Source organism: Saimiri boliviensis, chromosome 16 (genome assembly GCF_048565385.1).
Source record: "Saimiri boliviensis isolate mSaiBol1 chromosome 16, mSaiBol1.pri, whole genome shotgun sequence".
Taxonomy (NCBI): domain Eukaryota; kingdom Metazoa; phylum Chordata; class Mammalia; order Primates; family Cebidae; genus Saimiri; species Saimiri boliviensis.
The window spans coordinates 67,499,312-67,512,903 of NC_133464.1; the positions used below are offsets into that span (position 1 = coordinate 67,499,312).

At 39.0% G+C, this 13,592-nt stretch overlaps 1 protein-coding gene across 3 annotated transcripts in view; it reads right to left on the minus strand.

Moving 5' to 3' along the window:
* Positions 1-13,592, minus strand: part of DGKH (diacylglycerol kinase eta) — a 190,492-nt gene that overhangs the window by 96,447 nt on the left and 80,453 nt on the right. For all 3 annotated transcript variants that reach the window (XM_039473342.2, XM_074387784.1, XM_074387783.1), the window contains exons 3-4: positions 11,589-11,699; positions 9,511-9,591 (exon numbers count right to left, since the gene is read on the minus strand). In XM_039473342.2, the coding sequence (XP_039329276.2) occupies positions 9,511-9,591; positions 11,589-11,699 (192 nt within the window). The remainder of the gene's footprint in view (positions 1-9,510; positions 9,592-11,588; positions 11,700-13,592) is intronic.

Sequence of the window (13,592 nt, forward strand, 5' to 3'; positions counted from 1 at the left end):
TCTTGACTGCACCTCCAACCCAGCTCTCTGTAGGACAAGTGACCTCTCCCACCTATTGTAGTGTCTATTAACCACCACGGACCCTTTCATGAAACTGATCTATGTTCTGGGACTCCCACGGTCTGATTTTTGCAAGGAAGCCCTAGGTTCCCAGAGCTCCAGAGTTGGCAAAATAACCAAGGACATGCTCACTGGGTATTACCTTACTTTGGAAAGTCCATTTGAAAGACTTCTGGAAGGCTACTAGTGAGGGTGGGGACACAGGTTCTGTTCTTCTGCCACACCTTATCTTCACCCCAAGATTTTCACCTAGCTACAAAAGGACCAAAGGTTTCTTCTGGCCTAGGACTTTGATGTGAGGAAGCCCATAATAAACTTAAGAGCTATTTTTCTGGGTTAGTCTTAGAAAAGATGCTATATCACTAAATAATAAATGTGAAACACCCACAGAAACAATGGTATTTCATTTCTAAAATCCCCTAATTTCTAAGATCTAGAAAAAGGAATACAAATTTTAAACTTAACATAACTTATCAGCTTTCTGGGTATAAAGCCATCTAAATTGTACATAAATCAGTTTTAAAAGGCAAAAAACCTAACCACTTCAATTAATGCATTAATATGGCATCATTTTAGGCAGCTATAAAATATTTTAACTAATATAAATGTTAAAATATGAGGTTTGCTGCTATCAGTCATCTAATAATTATGTAAGCAAAAGTGGGACCACTACAATGATTAACAAAAGGCAAGAATTACATTTGTAAACATGGTATAAAATAGTCTTGTCATTACATAAATATTTCAGTGAGGATGCAAGAATTTGTGTGTATAATATATATAAACCAGTGTCATGGGGAGGGATTAGAAAACTGTTCTCCAAGCCAAAACATGACCTAATACTTTTCGTCCAAAAAAACCCACAGCAGTTTACTGATGTCACTCATTCATTCATTCAACCAGGACATATCCTTTCATTTATCCAACAAACATTTATTAGCTTTCCCTCTGTGCCAGGCACTGTGTTAGCCTTGGGGATTCAGTGATAAAGAAGACACAGTCTTTGCATCTGCAAGGAAATCTCAGTTTTCACCATCTTTCCTTACCCATTCTCACATGCACACACTGTGGAAAGATCTCCCCAACTGCATTCTAGAAAGATGGCCATTTAGTTCTTGCTGTGTGGTATAAGGAGCCGCCATGTGTAAAGTGTCTAGCATAGTGCCCAGAAGTCTCTAAATCCGCTCTTCTTTGCCTACTCCAACAAGCATCAAGAGCTGAGAGCTGGGAATTCCGTATTAGCTGTGCCCTAATATTAGCCATCTAACCTTGAGAAATTTATTTCAGTACTTGAAGCTGTGTCTGCTTTGAGAACTCTCTTTTTGAAGACCCCTTTCAGCTCACAGGGAATGAGATGACTAGAGATTTCTAATAATGGGAAGAGCTGTTACCTCACAAGGGGCCTGTTCTATCAGATGACTCAAGTTAGAAAGTTCTCTGTAACACTGAACTTGAATTACTCCTCCATGAATTCAACCCCTGGTCCTGCACACTGCAGTAACACAAAACCTGTCTACAGCCTCGCCTACATGATGATGCCCCAAATATTAAAAAGACATCTGTCACATTTCCCCAAGTTTTTAAAACAAAGAGTGCCCTTAAATGCCAATCAACCCCAGAATTCCCAGACCTTTTCATAATATAGGTTACCATCCTCTGTAAGGTCTTTAGTCAACATTTCTCTTTAAAATACAGTGCCCAAAATACAATGAAATATTCTAAATTTGTAGTCTGACCAGCAAGTGCTTGCTATACATCTGGTGATGCAGCACAAAACTCTGCCTAACTTGTAGAAAAGAACTGAACATGTCATAACCAGTTAGAGGAATACTATCTGAACCACATTTATTTAAAACTCCACAATAAAAATGCAATATAGCCAAGTCGTGAAGATACAAACTGAGGCCAGATGATGTGGACGGGTTTGGATTCTAGTCATTACATACATTAGATGTCAGCCTCTCTATTTCAGATTCTTCGTCTATCAAATGGGGATCATAATCACTCTTAAACTCTAGGATTCATATAAAGAATTAAATGAGTTATCAGACATAAAGCATTCAGAACAAAAACAACAATTACAACAAATATCAAATAAGATAGGCAACTTATTTGTCAGTGATTATTTATTTAGGTGATAATCTAAATACCTTTTGTGTGTGTGCATTCACAAGTGACATGAAAAGAAAATAACTTTTAGTCATTTCCTTTGTAAGTAAATATTGATAGATTAATGGAGAAAAGTAAACTGACAGCTTTTTAAGTTCAAAGGATGTCATCTCCCTCTAAGAAAGAGATGAAGTAAACTGTATTAACTGGGAGGAAGCTGAAAGAAAAGCAGAATAAGTAGAAAGGAAACATTAAAGGAATTCTTAAGGACATTTTGTTCCGTACCACTAAAACCCAGACTGCTCATTTCAATTATATTATGAACACATAATTTCTGATATTTGATGAGCCATAAGAGTATGTTCTCATGTTTATTGGTGTCTTTTTATGTAGACTTTTTAAACCCTCATAGAAAGAATCATAATCTAATGCTAATAAACTTTAGTACCATCTGCTGCGGCAAGTGACCCCTGAACTAAAATCCTTCTTTGTTCCAGTGATCGTTTAGTTCTAAATATAAGTGTTACCAGAGGGTGCCTCTGTTTCATCAACCAAGTAAGCCAGTGTGAATGTGCAGTACCCATGAAATTTCACACACACCTACAGACCGCCCCCTGAAAATGCTGAGTAGTTAAACAAACGACATATATTACCTTTGTAGTTATTTCTACTTCAAACAAACAAAAAAGCACACGCTAGCTTCTCTAGCAAACTCCCCTAAGAAGTTTTAACAACGCCAATACAATAACATCTTTAAAATCGTGACTCATTTAAGATTTAGTGTAATCTTCGTTAACATTTAAAGAAAACAGTCATTTGAACAACATGCTTTGAAACCCTAACATATACCACGTGATCGTGATGACTTTTGTATCATTAAATAGCTCTTCTTTCACAAATAACATTTACCTAACAAGGTGAGATTATAATTCCATTTATTATTCCCAGTCATAGTTATTAATATGAGATAAAAGTGCAACTAAATCTTTGCTATACCTCTGAAAGATAAGCAGCATGGAATGTTTTCTCAAGATAAAGTTCATCCACATTCTTCTTCCAAATTCCCAAACTTATAGGAATTAGCAACATACAGCCACTTGGAAATAGGGAAATGATAAACTCGGAAAAATCATAGCCCCTTTTATTAAACTGCATATGTTCATCACTATGTTAGGTATTGTGGTGTATTACCACATTTAATTTAATCCTTATAACCATATGAGGCAGGCACTCTTGTTATCCTCAATGACTGATGAGGAAACTGGGATTTAAAAAGGTTGACCAATTTGTCTAAGGACATATAACCGGATGTAGCCAAGTCAGGGCCCAAACCCAGGCTGTTTGACTTTTCATGGTCTAAGCTCCTATCCTCTAAAAATTGGGTAAATAAAAAAAAATCTGGGGCTAGACATATCCTGATTAGTGAGAAAGAGAGCAGCATTTGAGGAAGAAAGAGAACAGCAGAGGCAGAGACTACCCAGATGGAAAGGACCCTGTGTGATTAGAAAGAGTCTTGGATTAAACATCAGGAGGTCTGGGAGTCCTTTCCTAAGGTGGTACCAGTGTGACCAAAAGGAGACCAATTCTCTCCAGCCTCATATGGGAGGAATACATTCACACACAGCATAGGGCTGTGTTAGAGATAAAAATGCTAAAACAAAAATGAAACTTCCAAAACACCATACAGATAGCAATCAAATTTTTAAATGAAAATTTTTTTAAATGAACAATACAAAGGAACATTTTATTGATTTAACAGTCATAGAAAATGCCATGGTTGAACTTAAACTAGAAATAAATTACATTTTTTTTCCTTTTTTTTTTCTTTCTTTTGTTTTTTGAGACAGGGTGTCTGTCACCCAGGCTAGAGCACAGTGGTGTGATCTTGCCTCACTGCAATCTCCACCTCCTGAGCTCAAGCAATCCTCCCACCTCAGCCTCCAGAGTAACTTTGACTACAGACATGCATCACAATGCCCAGTTAATTTTTTCATTTTTTGCAGAGATGGGGTCTCACCATGTTACCCAGGCTGGTCTTGAACTGTTGGCACTCAAGTGATCCACCCACCACAGCCTTCTAAAGTGTTGGGATTACAGGCGTGAGCCACCGTGCCTGGCTTGAACTACAAATATATTAATAAACATTAACCTAAAGCCTGTCAGAAATTATTCTTTTCCATTCCCTAATCATATCACTACTGCCTAAAGTAACAAAAAATACTTTCATTATTAGTAGGTTTTATTATTGTTGACTATGGCAGAAGACACTTGTGAAATCATAAACTCAAACCATGGCTAAAATTAGCCCAATTTGAGGCAATAAAAGTAGACATAAAAATTTGTCATATCTATTCTTTTCCTTTTTTATGAGACAGAGTCTTGCTCTGTCACCCAGGCTGGAGTGCAGTGGCACGATCTCCACTCACTGCAACTTCGGATTCCCAGGTTCAAGCAATTCTCCTGCGTCAGCCTCCCAAGTAGCTGGGACTACTGGCATGCACCACCCACGCCCAGCAGATTTTTCTATATTAGGTAGAGATGGAGGTTTCGCCTGGCCTCAAATGATTCACCTGCCTGGACCTCCCAAAGTGTTAGGATTACAGGCACGATCCACCGTGCCCAGCCAATTTTTGTATTTTCGGTAGAGATGGGGTTTCGCCATGTTGGCCTGACTGGTCTCAAACTCTACCCACCCACCTTGGCCTCCCAAAGTACAGAGATTACATATGTGAGCCACCTCGCCCAGCTCATACCTATTTATTTACATCAAAAGACCTGGAACAGAAGAATCTAGCAACACTATGTGACCTATAAAAACTGAGATAAATGGGCATTGTTTTTTTAAGCCACTAAGTTTGTGGTTGGTTGTTATACAGCAATAGAAAACTAATACAATACCCGAGGCAATTTAGGTAACTAAAAAAAGTTATTAACTCCACAGATGGGAGTGAAAAACTGTACAAGAAAGGAAGAGTAATCATACTGTGTGTAAATCATCTCCCAAATCCGTTGACATGACTGTCTTAGTATCTGTGCCCCCCGCTGAAGCCTGACTCACTCATACCAATTGAATGTCACAGAAACCATACTGAAGAACTTTCCAGGTTAGGTCAGTCACTGCCCTGCATTTTAGAACCCATTTTACCAAAGAGTTCAGCCCTGAGTTTTCAGGCAAAGCACAGGGTTTCCATTTTCCATTTACTATTTATGTAGTTTCCATTTACTATTGTACTTTGTCAATACTTCACCCTTAGAAACTTCAGCAAGAGGAGGGATGGCTGAAATGAAGTAGAATTTAGCCATTCTTGGATCCTCCAGCCATTATACATCAAACTACGCCATTAACCTTTGACATGAACAAGCCACAATAATAGCATCAGTAGCGTCACAATAACGGAGATAGGTAAGATATTTAAATATTTAAAGACAGGGAGATTTGTCAATTGCTGATTAAAAACATGTCTCTTGCTCCATTTTATACCCTAGAAAGTTCAACCAAATTCATTTGCTCTAAAACCCTAAGCAATCTGCCTAACCTTTTAGTTCCTATGTTTGTTTTTGTTTCTTTTTTGTTTTGTCTTGCTTTAGAGACAAGGTCTCACTTTGTTGTCCAGGCTGGAGAGCAGTGGTGCAATGACAGTTCACTGCAACCTCAAACTCTGGGGCTCAAGCAAACCTCCCATCTCAGCCTTCAGAAGAGCTGGTACTACAGGCATGCACCATTACACCTGGCTAATTTTTGTATATTTTTTTTGTAGAGATGGGGTCTCACTATGTTTCCCAGGCTGGTCTCAAACTCCTGACTTCATAAGATCCTACCACCAGCCTCCCAAATTCCTGGCATTACAGGTGTGAGCCACTGTGCCCAACCAGTCCCTGTACTTCTAGTCCAATAAAAAGACAGTGTTTGGCTGAATGAAGAAACTTCTTGAAAATATTTCAACAAACAGTCTTCATATGCCTAAAATAAACTTTCATTTTATTACTTAAAATCAACAAATACTTATGGATAAGGCACTATGAGATAAAAAGGTATGACAGAGTCCCTATCCTCAAGGTGGTTATAGTAAAAATAAATAGTAAAAAAAAAAAAAAATTTTGTTTTGAGACAGGGTCTCACTCTGTTGCCCAGGCTGGGATCATAGCTCACTAGAGCCTTAAACTCCTTAAGCAATCAGCTTCCCAAGTGGCTGGGACTATAGGTGCCTGCCACCATACACAGCTAATTTTTGTTTTTGTTGTAGAGATGAGGGTCTCACTACGTTCCATAGACTGGCATCAAACTCCTGGCCTCAAGTAATCCTCCTGCCCCAGCCTCTCAAAGTGTTGGGATTTCAGGTGTGAGCCACTGTGCCTAGCCAAAAATAAGTACTTAACTTAGTATAAGGCAGCATATGCTAAATTCTGTAAGAAAGATACTACAGGAAAGATCACATGCCCAGCTGAAGGATCAAAGGATTTGAATAATCTCTTCAAAACCCATACTTCCTGCTCCAAAACCCTAGACCTTACCTTCACCTGAAATTAATGCATGCTTCAAATCTTAAATTTTGAAACCCTCTTTCAGATCAAACTCTTCAAGGATACAAAATTCTTGCTAAACAGGAGGAATAATTTCTAGTGTTCTATAGCACCATAGGATGACCATAGTTAACAACAGTATATTCTATAGCTTCCAACAGCTACAGGAGAATACTGAATGTTTCCAACACAAAGAAATGGTTGATGTTTGAGACCATGGATAGCCTAATTACCTTGATCTAATCACTGTATATTGCATGTATCGAAACATCACTATGCATCCCATAAATATGCACAATCATTATGGGTCATTTAAAAAATAAAAAGCATTAAAAGACAAATACATAAATCTTGATTGGGGGAACCCTTATTCCCCCTTCATGAGGCTCCAGCAGAGAGAGGATTATTCTTCTCTTCACTGCCCAGGGAGAAGCAAGTGGCTAATCCTACCAGTGGGACTGGTGAAGTTCTTTCCACCTCACCCTACCCCACCTTCAAGTGGGAGAAAGAAGAAATAAGCAATGTTTTGGCCTTAGGTCTCCAACAATTTATCAGAAGTTCTGTATTTAGTAGTTGTTGGATGCTGTTCAGCCAAAGGTGTCCCCTACACCTTGTGTTGTATTCTCAAAAACTGAGAAGTAGGAGCAAGGAGACGGATGAGTTATCAATCCCTAAAATATCTAGCAGCCCCTCCCTTTTTCTTTCTGTCCAATATGCCCTATAAACCATCAACCCTGGATCAATGCATTTGTTTGTTCTCTATTCCCACTTAAAGAAAATGTCATAAGCCCAGGGAGTAAGGACATTACTAAACCTGAACTCTAATCTTTGGCAGACACCAGTCACTACTTAATAATCATCTATAGGTCCCTGTTCAGTTTCAATTCTCTTTTTTCTACAGAAGCTGCTATGAACCATCCTTAACTTTCACTCACAGCAGATAACCTTATCCCTTCAATTGCACTGAGAAATCAGTACTTGGTTTTGAAATACATAAACTTCCTGGCCACACCTGCCTCCATAAGCTTTCTGTCTCCCATTCAACGCTGATTTCCTAACCTGTGCTCTGATTGCTACACCCATCAGGTCACTCAGCAATCATGCTTCATTGGTCATTCCCTCTCTCCCCTGAGTCTTCGACTTTGGGTTCTAACGATTCCTCCTCTCTTCATATAAATGCATTCAAAATCATTTTTAAAACACAACAAAAGAACAACAACAAAACTAAAATTATCTTCTGACCTAAACATTTTACTATCTCTGTTCTCCTTTTAACTGCCAAGCTTTTCGAAAACAGTTACCTACCCTGTCTCTGCCTGCCTTTCACTTTGCATTCACAGCGCAGCCTAATGCCTGCCCCCCTGCCCCGCCCGACACTGAAACTACTCACATCAATGGGACCAAATGACCTCCAAGTTAACAAACTGAAGCATCACTTTTCAATTCTTCTTTGACTTGACCTCTCTACAGTATACGACATGTCAAAGCATCTATCTTTAAACTCTTCCACTTGGTTTTACACATCATTGACCCCTGATTCTCCTTTACTTAAGAATACTCTCAGTCTTGACTGGTTAAACCTTGAATTTTAACATTTTCCCAGGACTCTATTCTTGGCTTTCCTCTTCTCAAACTAAACTCTCCCTGGGGATGGGGAGCGATGGAGAGGAATATTTACACTATGAATTATCCCACATGCCCATAAATCAATCAGACTACATCTGAATTCATTCGTGTTCTCTCTTCCCTCCACCCCTACCAGTGCTCACCTCTATCATGGCACTGCTGTGCACCTGTTTAGCAGTCTGTGTCCCCTGCCCTGGCACGCCTAGGAGATGGACACGGCATGCTGCTGTCAGGAATGGTGGCCTTGCAGGGAGGACAGGGAGTGTAGCTGGGGGTGACAACACAGCAAGAACAATGCACCTCTGAGGACCTAGGGAGTATGTGGTTACAAGTTCAGCACACATGAACTTGGGCTGAACGACACCAGGTATATGTTGAGGGAAATTCACCTCTGAATTTCTTGTGCTTAACACATAGTGGCAACTCAATCCATACTTTGTGAATGAAAGAAGTTGGAAAAAATGGGCTATCTGAAACAAGCTTTGAAGAACTGGTAGGGTTCCCACAGTGACAGATAGGGAAGGAATCACTGCAGTCAGAGGGAACAGGAAAAGCACAGGCACGGGTAAAGCTGCTGTACTGATGGGACACAGAAGGACGAGCAATTGTCCCGTATTACTAGAATGCTGAAGCATGATCTTACAAGATCTGAAGACTGAGTTGGGGATGCAATTCTCAGGCAATGTGGAACCAGTGAGGTCTTTTGAAGCAATGTGATCTGTCATCAGAAAAGAACAAACTGGAACAGAGCTGCCGAATGAATTACCTGAGAAGTGGAGCCCTGAATGACAGCAACTGCCTGAACAATAGCAACTGGAGTGAAACGGAGTGAAAGTAGACCAGACAGAGAAAATACTGTCTTTAAGACTAAAGGCAAACAAACTTTTTAAATATTCAAGAACAATGGAATTAATGGAAGTATTAATTTAAAGGAAGTGAGAAACTTAAAGCACTAAAATTAAAAAGGAAAAATTATAAAATTTTTAAAAAGTACATTTAACCCCAGGTTAACTTGAGTCATAACTGGTACTGGGAGTTAGAATATACAATGTATTTAAAGTTGATTGTGTTGGTAGGAACTCCAACATGCATAAGTTAACAACAGTTTGTAACTGAACAGGGCATTCTGTAGATGCTGAAGAGAAAGGTCATTCTGTAACTTTTGAGAAGGGAGTCAGCAGAATATAACCATACCGTGAAGCTGTTGTTAGCATTTTTCGTGCTTGCTTCAGCTACACTAGCATCTGAGAGGTCAACTTCATCAAATATCAGAGACTGTTAATAAAAAAAAAACACACAAATACATTAGAAGAAAACCTAACTCAATGTTCTTCAATACATTTTTTACTATCAGGTCATGACTATGAAGCTGTATCAGGAATTAGGAACAGAAAAGGTTAAGTGAGTGATACTCTCTGCGACTTCTTCTTAGAAACACAAAATAAAAGCATAAAGCACAACTAATCCATAAATCCCAAACTGAAAAGAACTTTAAAGACCCCCTGGGAACACTGTTTCAATACAAAACATTCTGTGCTCTCTGGAAGCATAACAGCTACCACTTGTCAGGAACCTGCTGAGTGTGTGGCATACACATGTACAGTGCAGTCTCTCTAAAGCTTGTAACAGTCTCTCTAAAGCTTGTAACAACTCTGCCAGGGAGGCAGAGGCAGTATCATTGTTTCCAGATTTGCAGGGTGAGAGCTGTGAACTAGTCCTGGCTTAGCTCACGACAGTAACTGAACCTTCTGAACCTTATTTTTCTCATCTATAACTATGCGTTCAAATGAGGTGATGAATTTGCTTTGCAAGTAGCAGATGACTTTTTCTGTATACTCTTAAAATGCAAGGTCCTAGTAAATAAATGTATGTTTCCCACTTTTAGTCAGTCACTATTTATACTCATTCAGCATTCTTCCAGGAAGGCAGGCATACCGGTGTACCTCTAGAGCTGCGGAAACTAAAACTTTAAGTAGTTGACAGTTGAACTTGAAACTGAAGTAGACTGTAGAACTAGTCTACTTCGATTTAACCAATCTGACTCTAAGACTTGTTCGCTGACTGGAAGGAATTTACAGTGTACCACAGGAGATTAAACAGACAAAACTCACTTTAAGGTAAGACAGACAAATAAGAGTAAAAAGAAATACAGTGAAATACTATAAAAGGTCACAGATGATTTATCTAGCAGAAAACAACTGAACTCTCTCTCTTGTGAATCATGGAATAAGGACTATTTGAGGGGACCTTGAAGAAAACAGGGAACTTTGTCAAGTACAGATGGGGGAAAAGTCATCCTAGTGATGGTAGCGTGAGCCAAAACTGGAGGCTGTCAAATAGCCAACGCTGTCTAGAGATAAATGTGAAAAATCAGGATGGAGCCAGGTCAGGGACAATTTTGAACATAATGACTTGTAAAATGAGATTATTTTACATGGTTATTACTTCTATAGATACATAAACTTAGAATTAGGTTTGTTTGCTTGTTTTTACCTCCTGGTGTACAACTCTACCAATTATATCAGGAGTATACATTTTTTAAAATAAGAATAATTAATTCTTCAACGGGCACAGTAGCCAGAAATCCTAATGTTTATTTTTGAAGTAATACTAAAATAAGAGTTTTTTTACAAATTGCTTCTCCCAAAACTGTATTACTATTATTCGATTCAACTGTTATATAAAAATTATGTTAAGTCTTGATTTGATTTCAATACGATTTTTATCCCGAATTGCTAGCATACTGGAGTGATTATTTTATGTCAGGTACTATGTAAGCTCTTGATGTGTATTTTCTCCTTTAAGCCTCCTCTCAACAGCACTTGCTGTCCCCAGCCATGCCACTGGAATATGCTGCAGGTGGGATGTGGGCTCCTGTCCGAACGCAGAGCATGAATTTTTAGCCACTACAGCAGCTCTCTCTCTCTCATGGTCAGGTAAAGATGTACAAGGTAAAAGGAGGAAACCCAAAATGTTGAGTTTATTACATCTAATAAGGTTACACTTAATGCTTTATTTTAATTGGAAAGAAAGAAGAAAAGAAGAAATGAAACTACACTAGAGCCTTCCTAAAAGATTATTCTTAGGGACAGGCTACGGGACTGACTCAAATAGACCCGCTTGGGATGGGGTCCACGATGGAACACATTTATATTGAAATCGTGCAAGAGCATAATGCTACAGTGCACTTCCAAGACAAAACAGCTTACAGACCAAAACTTTACATCCATCCATAGCCTCAAATGCTTGAAACACATATTCTTTCGAGTTACCTTTGAGTCCTTTGCATAGTAAAGGGTGCGGCCTCGAAGTTTGAAGTATCGCTTTTTCCACCTTTGGAAAGAACTGGTTTGCTTCAGTAGCTGTCCCTCTTTAATACTGGTCTGGAGAGAAGCAGAAGCACAATGACACGATTAAAATGAACCTCAAAACCAAATGAAATTCAGAACCAATGGCGCATTTTCATTAACATTTTGAATAGTATGTCTCATGTCTTACAAATTACATTAGAGAATATTATACTCTTACCACAGTTTTGCACATGTGCAAAGCCCCAAAGGGAAAAAGTGAATTTAACATGGTTTCCTGCTCTCAAAGAATTCACAAATAATAGGCAAGACACATGCACATACACAAATACTTGCAATATGGTGTTACGTGCATACTGCCTTGTATATAGTAAATATGGTAGAGTGCAGTAGAACATAATGATTATGAAAGAACACAGGTCCTGCAGCCAGAAACCTTGGGTTCACCTCCTGGTGCCACCACTGAGTAGCTGGATGATCTCAGCCAAATTACTCAACTTCTTCATGGTTTTATTTATTCATCTGTAAAATGGGGATGACAACAGGACATACTTTATAGGACTGTTGTGAGAAATAAATGAAAAACACAATAAAGGACTTAGTGCATGGTGCACAGTATGTGCTCATTAAATGTTAGTTACCATCAGCCAGGTGTTATTTTTCTAAGAGATATAAACACAGTACTGTGCAGGGTGATTCCAGAGTAGGAAGCATCAGCTTGCCTCCGAGAGAGTCAAAACAGTCTTTTCGGACAAGGGCCCAAAGTGAGTCTGGAAGGAGTTTATCCGAATGACAAGAGGTGGACAAAGGGCATTTTAGGTGTGTGCAAAAGTAGAAAGGTTAAAACAACATGGATATTTGGGGCATCTTCAAAGAGCCATCTGTTACAAATGCAGCGAAGACTTTGCAAGAGGGAGCAGAGGGAGATGCAGCTGGAAGAGTCAGGCAGGGGCTCTGCAGCCCTGGGCCAGGCTCTGGTTAAGTGCCTTATGTAGGCTAGTTCATTTCATTTTCACCAGCAAAATACTTTGAATCTCTCTGACCTCACCTAGCATTTCTCTCTCTCTTGATTTCCTCTACTGCAACGGCTGCTTTCCTGTGCAGAAGGCCTACAAACTCCTGCTGTAGGCTGGCACTACCTCCTCTCTCCTCCCTCAGATTCCCTCTGGCTGACCCCTTCACCTCCTTCAGGTCTTGACCATCTCAATGAGACCCACCTGAGTAACTGCGTGTTTCAAACTGCAACTTGTTCTTGTTCACCATATTTTCCCCCATCTTGATCTTATTACCCACCCCACGAAGTACTTTCCATCTTGTGACGCAGAATGTAATTTACTTATTTACTATATTTATTGAGCTACCCCATTAGAATATAAGATTCTGAGTTTATTATATCTAATAAAGTTAAATTTTTCATTTTAATTGGAAAAAAAGAAGAAAGGAAAACAGAAAGCAAACTACACTAGAGTCTTCCCGTAGGATTACCTTAGAGGCCATGTCACAACACTGACTGAAACAGACCCCCTGAGGATAGGGTCCAAGATAGATCACATTTATACAGGATTCAATAAAAGAGTTATGGTTCTATGGTGAGACTCCAAGACAAAAACAGCTTTTATACAGAACCAAAATTTTCAATCATCCCATTGGATTGCACACTGACAATATCTCCAGTAGCCTAGAACATTATCTGGTACATACGATAATGAGATCTATATGAATCAATGGCAGGTGTGGAGATCATAGCTCTGTCTGATTCCACAGTTCATTTCCAACTTTTACACAATACTATCTCTTACTACCATCAAGACATAATATATTGAGAAAAGTTTGTTGTCTCCAGTAAGATGGGTAAGTTGCATTAATATTTACTTTGAATTTCAATAGAATTTTACTCTACAGCTTGCTCTAAGAGTGTCTTCCAGAAACTGTTGTGGAATCATTACAATTTAATGCTAAGAAAACACT